The sequence below is a fragment of the Phoenix dactylifera genome, chromosome 2 (genome assembly GCF_009389715.1).
Source record: "Phoenix dactylifera cultivar Barhee BC4 chromosome 2, palm_55x_up_171113_PBpolish2nd_filt_p, whole genome shotgun sequence".
Classification (NCBI taxonomy): domain Eukaryota; kingdom Viridiplantae; phylum Streptophyta; class Magnoliopsida; order Arecales; family Arecaceae; genus Phoenix; species Phoenix dactylifera.
Genome location: NC_052393.1, coordinates 28,123,213 through 28,135,255, shown reverse-complemented (window position 1 = coordinate 28,135,255; position 12,043 = coordinate 28,123,213). Strand labels below are relative to the sequence as shown.

Here is a 12,043-nt window from a genome sequence, read left to right as displayed (position 1 = left end):
GCTTGAATCTCGTTCAATCCATAAACACGTGCAATCCCATCTCCAACTGAGACCACTCGACCGATCTCATCCACTTGAAAATTCGTGTAAAAGTTGGTCATTCTACTTTCTAATAGAGTCGTGAGTTCCGCAGCTCTGGGAGAGAATTCCATACTTTAACAAAGAAAGACGATGATAGAGTTACGGGAGAAATCCGCTTTACTAAAAAAAAAGAAATTCATTCTTTTTATTCTTTAGTCCTTCGGCTTCCATTCTTTGCTAGTCCAGTCTTTATAAAAATTTGTCCACCTTTCGCTGTTTGTTCCAGAAAGTTCTAACTCTCTTTTTATAGAGAGATAGATTTCAGGGGTCGGATGATCGATGTCGGAGAGAAAGAAATCAACCATAACAGAATATTCCCTCTCATCCTTAACCAGAGGCAGTTCATGCGCGCGATAAAGATTCCTCACTTATTTGAGGATATCCTTCCGCAGTTGGTCAAGTTGATTTGCTCGATTTATCTTAGATGGCGTGAGTGGGTCTTCCTGTACTCCTCTAAAGGATGGTAGTTAAGATCGTCGAATTGGATTCCTTCTAGGATGATGAAAGGAAGTCGAAGGATCGTCCATCCAATTTAAATCTTCCTGTGGCAGACCCAATATCAAAATAAAGAAAGGCAAAGTAGTGTTGTTAGACTTCAAGTAACAATCAGAATGAGCTGTCTGAAGTTCATACTTTCTTTTCTTCCGAAAATGTTGAGCCAACTCCCCTCTTTCTTCCATAACTAACAAAACTGAAATGCAAAATTAGATGGGACTTGCTTCTGGTTTTCAACCGGCCTCAGATCCGACCGATCTTTTTTTTTCTAAAACGTTATTTTTGACCAGTGTGCTTCCGTGGAAAGTGTTTTTTTTTATGATTGCACGCACGAGATGGAGGCTAGAACTATACATGATGTTCCTCTTTTGTATACTATACTATTCCGTCTGTTGAGATTGCTCCTACCCGCATCCGACTGATCACTAACACCATTTTTTGATGTTTTTATTTTCGAACCGTATTTCATCCAATACATTGATTCGCGCCTCTTATCCTTGCCTTAAGGACCGGGCGGACCCACTCGTTCGTCCTTCTCGCAAGCCATCCATTCTTTTTGAACAAGAAAACTGGTCTTGCTCACCAAGTGTAAGGAGGACTTCCTTTCCTTCCCCTCCCACCGCCCTTCTTTAGGCTGAAAGGTCCTATAATGCACTCACAATTGTTGGATCAAGGGCTGGATCGGCTCACACGCCACCAACAACTCAATTAGAAACAGGATTTCATCACTCAACACACTAACCAAATCAAGAAACCGATTCAGAAAGATCGACACACGAAAGCCGGATAACGAGCACCGGCACATTGGTCTAGACCCCCTTCCGAAGGGAAATCTCAACTAGAGAGGGCGAGGTAATGAACCGTAAGGGGTATCCCTGCTTCAGTCAACCAGATAGATTTTATGCAATGTCTGCCCAGGGAGCTCGCGAAAAGTTCCTCTGATGAACAACCGTGTGGGGTGCGAAACTTCGGTTTGCGGGCTATAGTATAGATATAGGTTCTCGGCTAAAGCTAGCTCTGTGATCTGCTCTCTTTCTTCAAGCTCTGCGTTCTCCTCTCTCTGTTTAGGGTCAGCTCTCTTCTTTCGACATAACCATAGTAAAAAGAGTGTTTTTTCTTGTATTTAAGGTTTCAAATGTCAATCCTCATTTTTCTCCTTAGCAGTCTTGCTTAGGATACTAAGCGTGGTCTTGTTTGTGGCCTCAGCTTGATTGACCGGAGGGGTGCTCAAATTTTTAGTAATCCTAAACTCCGGTTGCATATATTCCCCCGGTTCGGGTACCGTTATCTAAGACTATAGACTTAGGAAGACCGATTCAATAAAGAAGATGTGTAGATGAAGCATGCCACGCCTCTCCAATCAATTAAGGTCATTGGTATTGCTTCAACCCACGTGGTGAAGTAGTCTGTAGTAGTGATAACAAAATGGAAACCATAACTAGAGGAAGAATTGGACGGTCAAAAGCGGGTATGAATGAAAGACGTTGAAGAGGCATGGATGAAATCACCATGAGTCTGACACTCCTTACACCTACGCACAAACTCTATGATGTCCTCCCCTTCCCCATAGGAAGCCAGCCAATAGTACCCTAACCTAAATTCTCTTAGCTAGCGCATGTCCATTAATGTGACCACCGAATGCTCCTACATGAGTCATGAATGGTTTGTTGTGTTGTGTCATCACATCTAAGGTCGGTCTGTCAAACGATCTACAGTACAGCACATTTTCTAGAACAAATTCCCTTCGCGAGGCATAGTATTTTTTTTTTTAGAACAGAAGTTTAGGCATGTTGGCACAAGCTGGGAGAGTGAAAGGCTTATAACAAAACAGTGATGTGCAGGCATTGGAATTTGCCTTACACCTATAATGCAAAGGGGATTATCATCAGTGAAAGACAACATGGATGTCTTGGCTACCATTACATCCGCTTGCTTATTACCCATCCTAGATATGAGTATGTATGTGGTTGAAGCACTTCAAAAAGTTGTCCACAATTAGCTTTCCAGGCTGTTCTTTCTCATCCCTTGTTTTTGAAATCTTCTCCATAGGAATATCCATCTCGAAAGCCCATCTTCAAACCACTTAATATTCGGCTATGTTGGTCGGGAAGTCTAACTAGAAAACTTTTAGGCCTTCCCAACCTATCCGAATACCCCCTTCTCCATGGTGAAAAATATGCTGATTTAGCACAATTGAAGAAAGATCCAACCCTAAATAAAGCATGCTTCATCTTCCCTATCTCATTTTCTCCTTTTTTTTACGCCAAAAAATACCTTAAAATTTGCAAAATAAGAAAAGATCATGCCAAAAATTTTGATTTTGCCTTGATATTATGATATGTTGTAGATTTATGGATGATCTACACGATGTCATAAAAATTTTAATTTTTAAATTATATATAAATTTTAAAAAATTCAAAATATATTTTTAGATAAAAATTAAAATAACATAAAATAAAATTTAAAAAAAAATATAAAATCAAAAGCGTACTTAGGGGCATGCAAGCTTATCTCCAGCTAAATTAATCCATTTATTCAAGTTTTGATGCAAGCTTGCGCATAGTTGCCTAGGCCTAAATTTTAAAAAAAATTGAGAAATAAGTAGCCTTTGATACATAACACGGGTCTAACAAATATATGTAGCATCTATTGTAGGATTCTACATGAATCTGAGCTCAAATTAATTTTTTTAAATATTTATATTTAAAAAATATTTTTTAATTTAAAAATAATTAAAAATATATAATTAATATCAAAAATTATGAAAAATTAGTACGTAAAACATATTTCAAAAATATTTTCTGAAGTAAAAATATATATATTTGAATTATGATATTTAAACATATTTTTTTAATTTAAAAATTATTAAAAATATATAAATGATAATTCTGGTGGTCATGGATCTGTTGGTCAAGAAGATAGTGGATATGAGACCACCGTTTATGAGAGTCGCGGCCGCAGGGTGGTTTTCGATTCACCGATGAATCCTAGTTTACACATGCTACACAGAATAGGGACCATAGTGCACAATCTGATAGAGTCTGCGATGATACAATTACATATAGAAAACGAACTCCTCGAGATCATTAAGGAGGACACAATGCAGCTGCAAATGACCTCACACGTGGAGTAAGATCCATAGACATCGATTTTTTGAGTTGTATACTGGATCATATTACCCGCAACCATTGGCAGCCTATGATCCATACGGATATAGATATGGTACGTCTGACACATCGTCTTCCGTTGGCTACTAATCTACGCAGCCCAGAGCATCTTACGAGTCGGATTTTGCTGCCGGCATATTTGGATGGGCCCCTCCACAGCCGTATTATCAGCCAGAGGATACCTCTCAAAGTCAGAGCTTCAGTGAGAGATCTGAGAATACTTATAACCCAAAGTGCATTCCTTATGGGGAACATACAAGACTACAAAGCCACTTGTAGAGGGGTGGGCTGATGTGCCTTCTAACTGTGCTAATGATCCGGATATCTACGAAAGGCATTGCTACTCGATGAAATTTTAGTATCGATATATATGTTGTACTTTAAATATATGTAATTGATTATATCATTTTATATTTTGTATCTCACTAATTGATTTTAGAATATTTTATGCTGCACATAAATTCATTTTATATTTTGCATCACTCTAAAACATCAAGAGGCATCATTTAGGATGTATCGAGGTGATACAAATATCAAAAAAACATCAAGAAACATTAAAATTACACTTAAAATTATTCAAAAATTGAAAAAAAATGATTACCATTCAAACTGAAAAGAGATTACCGCCTCGTACTGTGCATGCGTCGGTACGGTACCGAACCAATACCGTACCGGTATAGATCTCGGTACCGATTCAACGAACCTGTCATGACCTTTATTTGCCTACAATTAAATTGCACTTTAGCATTTATTAATAGCAGTGATTCAGGTCCCAATGGGACATCCAATTAGATGCCGAGGTGGACCACTATCCTAGGTGTCAAGAGAGGCCATCCTAGAAAAACCAAGACAACTGTGTCCCACATGATTTGAATCATTGCATAACCAAAGTCTGTAATGATTGGCGCGACTATGATGAGTCTTGAAAAAAGAAATGATTTAAAATACCAAAATATCTTAGTTTACAATTTATAATCTTGAAGCTAGGGGTGAAAACTAACCGAGCTGTTAATGAGCAGCTCAAGCTTGCTCGCTGAGAGCTTGTTTGAGATCAGTTCAGCTAGGAAATGACCTGAGCTCAAACACATTTTAGAGGCGAGCCTCAATACTTGTGATGTTCAAATGTAGTGGGAAAGCTCAACTCGGCTCAACTGAAGCTCCACTCAGAGCTTACTCGAGCAGAGCTTGAGCAGGTTATGTTATGCTTGGCTCAAGTTCAAGCCCAGCTTGAGCAGCTTTTTTAGGTGCCGAGCTGAGCCCGCGCAACCTGGTACTCGGCTCAGCTGGGCTCATTTGCACCCAGCCCGAAGCTATTACTCAGCTCCAAGTTAAACCATAATAATCATATACTCATTGTAACAGAAAATCAGCTCAAATATTAAGAAAGATGCAATTGACTTAAGAAATCATTAATCCGCAAGAATAACAAATTCTATGGGAACCGGGAACATTTGCAATGGTTCATGAAAAAGTTCCATGATATTCATCAAAAAAAAGATTTACATGACAAAAGTAAACAGCAGCATTATGATTCTGACATAGATTTATAAGAAATGTAGATGTTGATCACAAAATAAGAACCTGTCTCCAAAGAGGAAGAGGTTTTGATTCACTGCCCATGTCATGCAACCTCTGCATGCTGCAACAATATCAAACATCAGAAAAGATACACTGACAAATATCTTATCAAAGATAGATCATAAATGAAAAGGTTAAGATGAATTGGAGACAAAGTGAATGTGAGGCTTCTGTGACAGGATCACACAAGTTACCAAAGCTGGAACTATAAAGCAAAATCATTCGACCAAGCAAGTCTAGGAGCTGTTTGGAGAGAAAGTACTGTTTAATATGCATAGAGTGAGTTAGATTCCTTAGAATGCAAATTAGTAACACAATATTTGATTTAACATTGTACTGCAAGCTACCCTTAACATTGTACAGTATTTGATTTAACATTGTAAAACTCCTTGGCTTTGAGGATCTTCATGACTGTCACCTGGTCACTTCTAATGTTAGGTTCTTGGACGTGTCAGACACTCCAATGCTTCATGACACTCCTCGACACTTTAAACCATCATATATGATGTCATCATCATTATGTCTGCTAGTGTGACTGCTATATGAAAGTTATCGAGCCTAATGCCAATAAACAATAGCAAGCATTTATCAAATTAAATGAACTTAAGGAGCACGGGTGTCGCTCCTTAGTCTTCATAGGCATGTATTGATACATATTCACATGTACATACATATTATCAGGACATTTCATGTCTGATTTTTTTGGAGATTCCAATGTTTGATGCTTCTAGACACTTGGACACCTTGACAGTGGACACTCATGTCTCATGTCCAAGCACATTACTCGATGACGTCCAAGACTCCAAGGTATGAGACTCTAAGTCACTCGGGATACTATCACTCCATTTGCAGCCTAGGTTCCTTGATTGCATTGTTTCTTAAAATGATCAATAAAAGTAGAAGCCCATCCATGGTGTGACATTTTCCACATATTCGGTGCATGAAACTAAAATAACAGACTGATGGCAGTATCAAAATACATTAAATTACAGCATAAGTTGAGAGTCGGAGTTAATAGAAGTGTGTTTCCCGGTGGTTTGGTATCTCTTAAACGAAGCTTCATGAGGATTCAGTGTTGTACCCATAACAGTAACTCATACGTAATTCAAAAGCAGTTGTTTTGAATGAAATCACCTAGTTGGGCCACCCCCAACATGCAATAAAGTGGACCAGTAACAGTTCGAGTATTCTCATAAGAGAAACTCACTTGCTTTCAAAAAAATGAAACAAAATAGTGGGGTATGATTGTGTGTGCTACTTGTCTTCCTTTTTTATGCTTGGTTCAGGTTCTTTTCCCACTTTATTTTATAAATCTATTTTCCACTGACTTAACAATGTAATGTATTGATGGTATTGCATACTTTAATTATCTAACTAAAATCTCAAGTTTCAAACGACCCCTAAAAATTTTATATACAAGTTAAGTATAATGTTCATGAAATTGCATTACTAATTAAGACATCTTATTGCCCATAAGAACCTCAGTTTCTGTGCTACATTGTAAGAGCAAAGATTCTGAATGCTACAATTAGTAGCAAAGAGATACAGAAAACAGCAAGCAGAACTCATTGAACAGATCGTGGAACTGTTGCTATAGATATTTTGTTGAAGGAAAGAACCATTGTTATAGATATACTTCTGTTGGAAATACAGATGGTAAGCAACGAGAAATTCTATCATGATAAGTCTATGTTAAGTGGTTAAATCAAGACCAGGCAAAACTGTGCAATTCCTATGATTCAGAATTTCAGATGTCATAGATAAAGAGATTCTGTCCAATGTAAATATGCTTAAACAGTTAAACTTTCCCAACTAACAGGAACAGGCCACAGGAATGGCTAACAGATATAGGAGACAGTCGACTAACAATTAGGGTACAATTTAAACTGGAATGAGAGTTCAGCGACATTTACTTTGTAACAAAGCAGGATTTCATCAAGGACAGAAACAAGTAATGGTAGTTTTGTAAAAGTCGCACATATTGCTTCTTTGTATTTTCTTAAATAGGAATAAACATAAGCACTTCACCCTTTATCTCATGTCTACTGTTGTTCCTCAGTATCTATGATATAGTTAGAATCCTTAACAAAAAACAAAAAATAATGTGACACCTGTTCAAACTAAATAAGAAAGATGTCTTAAGAAAAGAAAGAAGATAGAGGAGAAACTCAAGCCACGATGGCATTTACATGGGCTAGCACATTGAGCATTGTCAGGCCCTCCATAATCTGCAAACTGCTGGCATTAGCTAGCTGTGTCCAAATCATTTGTTTTGTACAAAACCAATCAAAGGGTTCGGTTGTTATGGTTTCTCTATATATGAGCACATCAAACAGCTCTTGAGCAGTAAGATATGACAATTTATGTGAGTTGCATTATTTCTGAATAAAGGACAAAATGCAATACAGTGAACAATTAATTGACAAGCACTCACCAAAGTGTTAAGTTCACATCATAGGAGAAGAACAGACCAGAAGTCCTCTCTGCAGCATTTAGAAGCACAGAAAATTCTGCTTCCGTCTTTTTCTGTCAAAACATAGTAACATGACTAAGTTTGATGTACGCGGAAAATAATAAATATAAAATACAATTGAAAATGCTTTGGACCTGTTCAGCTGGGGAATTACTCAGAGAATGATTGCATGGCAGAATTCGCAGAGTTGATACTCTGAAAATAGGATGGCCTAAGTAAGATCCAACACATTCACGCTCTGTTATCACTAACAGATATGACCCTGTTGTGCATCACGGAGAAGCTAGTGAGCATTATCAAAATGGCTTCAAATGGCAACATATTTAATCAAGGAAGATGCAGCGGCCCTCAATATAGATGGTCAAAACTGCTTCAAAGAAAATCAAGACTGCCTCACAGCATACAGGCTAAACTTGCAAAGGTCTAAACAAATTTCCACCAGACTGACGAGCAGTAATGACGCAGACATGGATCTCATCATCTTCAATCATATAATGAACATCAACTCTGTGCTGAAGGATCCCAAGAAACTCGTATGGTACAAACAATGACAGAATTTCAATCAGTTGAACAAGAACAATGATATTACTGAACAATCATGAGATCCAAGACCACCAATTCATAACCATGGGTTGATTACCAAGATTGGTTATTACAAATGTAACAAGGCAACATGTATAAAGAAAAGGAAAAAACTGATTATGAATCTTTCTATTAGCACCATATTGGATCAGATGTTCTCAAAGCTAGGATATAAGATATGGTTACTGCACTTTTGACTTTTGAGTCTAACAATGTTTGAATATGATACAATTTCTGAGCTCTTAAAGATTTGAGAAATACAAAAGCATATAATGTCACTATTTTGACCTGATCCTTACAAATCATAATCTCTGTTCCCAAGCTAGGAAGTCAACTGTTTCTTTTATGGAATTCAAATTCTTTAAATATTTTTGTTGAATTCAAATAGAAATTAGTTCCATATTTGCATGTAACATCATAAGTAGCAGGAAATAAAAAGAATAAGAGGACGTTTACCATCAACAGACTGACAATCGTTTAAGCTAGCAGTGTATACTCCATGTATACTGCCACAGTGCCACTAATGGTCTTTTAAACTAGCAGAAATCCGATCTCATCCAACAGAAAACATCTTGATCTATTCTTCACGTGCAACATATTTACCTAAGTACTAGATTTAAGATAATTAGAGTATTCAGAACAGATAACTTACGGAAATAAAGAACTCTTACACCATTAAGCCCCACTTCCTTTACTTTCCTTACAATTCTGTATATCACTATACTTCAATCATGAAGAACAATTATACATTGACACAATAGATAAAAAAAGGTCAAACCTACTGAGTTACTTTTAAACTGTACGCAAATACTCATATAAATTTGTTCATCACATATATTACAGATCTTAATTCTCCATTAAGTGAGTCCTTTTCATTTATCCGAGCCAAACCATCATTCGCAACAAGCAAGAATTCTAATTGTTCTTAACTTATTGTACGATTAGCCTGCATTTCTTGGTGAATTGCGAGACAAATTAAATTTTTGAATCACAAATAAAAGATAGAGGTAGATAACAGTTCACTTGCCCACTAAAAGCTTCAGCATTCCAATAATGCCAAACACAGTGCAAACATTTGGAGACTGCACAGGACCACATTGTGGAAGCTCTCCTGTTCAATAGAAATAGCAAACTTGGTAAACCACCTTGACTGCTGAAATGAAAACTAAAAAACAGTAATACTCATGAAATAACTAATAAAGTCCAAATAAACAAAGAATTAGTGCAAAACTCTAATATTCACTACGTTATAATGTAACATAAGTAGTGGAATAGACCAATCTACAAGATAGGGGGTGTGAGGGTTTCCTGTGATGTGCACGCATGCATGCAATCACGTGTGTGTTTGTGTGTGTGTGTGTGTGAGAGAGAGAGAGAGAGATTGTGCATGTACTTAAAAATAAATACACAATACCAAGACAACAATATGGAAAAAAGAATACTGGTACATAGATACCTAAAAAGTACCAAGTAAGTAAGTTAGCAAAACAGTCAAATATGTTTAGAAAGAATCCAAAGCAAAAAATGATAAAGAAATTGAAGAAAAAAAGAAAGAATATAAGCGCATGTATAAAGGTTATCTGAACCATGCCAAACCGGCTGGTTCGGGGGCATGCCGAAATGAACAGGTTGATTACCAACAAGGTTCATTACCTTGGTTTGAAAAGAAGGGAGAAGGAGATGGAGAGAGAGGAAGAGAGAAGGGAGGGAGGGAGGGAGGGAGGGAGGGAGGGAGGGAGGGAGGGAGGATGGACGGAGGGAGGGAGAGGCCGAGAGAGAGGGTGGGAAGGCTCAGAAGCTCTCGTTGAAATAGGGATCCCCTATTTCATTTTGAAACAGGGGATTCCTTTTTTATTTTGCCAATTTTGAACTGATTTTCCAACTTCAATTCGAAATCGGCAAAATAAAAAAATGATCCCCATTTGGAAACAAAACAAGAGATCCATGTTTCGACAACGGCTTCCAAGCTCTCCCTCTCTCTCGGCCTCTCTCTCCCTTCCTCCCTCCTCTCCCTGTCCCTCCCTTCCTCCTTATCCCTCTCCCTCCCTCCCTATCCATCCCTCTTATCCTCTCTCTCCTTCTCCCTCTCCCCCTCCCTCTTTGGCTCTCTCTTTGTCGGTAGGCCTCGAAACAGCACTATGCCAGACCGATCACCGACCAACACGCCCTCCAATCCAAGTTCGGCAAACCACGTATAAACATTTACATATAAACCATGGAAAATTACCAAAAGTTTAAAAAGAATTAGAAGCAAAAAAATGATAAATAAATTGAATAACAAAAAAGGAATGCAACGTTATGTAAATATGTGTACATATTCAAATGAAAACAAGCATGCAAGAGGCAAAAACAATAAATTGACGGGAACATCAACAACAATATATAGCATTAAGAAGTTGGAACTCAAAAAGATTTCATAAATTATTTGTGAACAATTCATGGAAAAAAAAAATCTATGAATAATATGTAAAAAAAATTAGCAATTTGTTAATAGAGGAATTCAAAAAATGCCATGGAAAAATCAAGAATACTTTCAAAATCTTAGAGTACTTTTACTATGCTAACAACCATGTTAAGATGCAAAGTTATTAATCATGTGATATTTTGCAATGATGTAATACTAAAGAGGAATCACACCGTGGGGTATTGTCGATGGTGTGAATTAGCCATACAATGAAAATAGATGTCTAGGAAGCACGGATACAGATATGACACAATCCAGATAACCGATATGGCAACTGTTAAAAAGTAGGATACAATACCACAAAGATACATCTATATGTGTGAGGATTTATATATAAGTGTGTATATGTATAAGCATATACATGTATATACACACATGTGTGTGTAATATACATGCATGTATATGTATATCTATGCATGTACACGTGTGTATGTATAAATATGCACATGTATGTATGTATACAAGGTACGCGGTACCGACTGTACCGACGTATCGGTGGGCATCGGTACTGGTACGGTACCGAACCAAACCGAGCCGAACCGGTACTGTACCGATGGGGCTAAAAGCCAAAAAAAATTGCAGCCGGTACGGACTGGTTGGTTCGGGCCGGTATCGGTTCGGTACGGGCCGGTACCGATCGGTACGGTTCGGTACCGAAATATGTAGCTGTACCGTACCGGTAGGGTCCGGTACCGGTATGTATCGGCCGGTACCGGCCCGTACCAACCGGTACGGCAGACCAATATGCATATACATGTATACATATATATACATATGTATATATGCATACATATGTGTACATCTGTACATATGTGCACACATGGGTACATGTGTACACATCCACATGTGGACAAACGTACATACATACATACTATATGTACATATACATACACAAATACATACATACATATAGGTATGTATGTATGTGTGTACTATACATGTACATATATGTATATCTACGTGTATATATATAGATGTACATATATGTATATCTGCATATGCGTGGATGGGTGGGTGTGTGGGTGTGTGTGTGTACACATTTGTATATATGTATGTATGTATATGTGTATATATGTAGATATGTATATACTTGTAGCTAGCCTATGTATATGTATATAGGGTGTAAATATGTATACATATGTATATCTCTATGTATGTAAATAAATATGTTTGTGGGTGTATATATGTATATATATATGTATA

At 37.4% G+C, this 12,043-nt stretch overlaps 1 protein-coding gene across 3 annotated transcripts in view; it reads right to left on the bottom strand.

Annotated features, from left to right (window-relative positions):
* Nucleotides 1-12,043, bottom strand: part of LOC103723574 (phosphoinositide phosphatase SAC6) — a 48,488-nt gene that overhangs the window by 32,324 nt on the left and 4,121 nt on the right. For all 3 annotated transcript variants that reach the window (XR_005510780.1, XM_039123856.1, XM_039123857.1), the window contains exons 3-6: nt 9,404-9,487; nt 7,929-8,056; nt 7,756-7,847; nt 5,325-5,382 (exon numbers count right to left, since the gene is read on the bottom strand). Coding sequence is in view for 2 of the 3 variants with exons in the window: in XM_039123856.1 (XP_038979784.1) it covers nt 5,325-5,382; nt 7,756-7,847; nt 7,929-8,056; nt 9,404-9,487 (362 nt within the window). In the remaining variant the exon portion in view is untranslated. The remainder of the gene's footprint in view (nt 1-5,324; nt 5,383-7,755; nt 7,848-7,928; nt 8,057-9,403; nt 9,488-12,043) is intronic.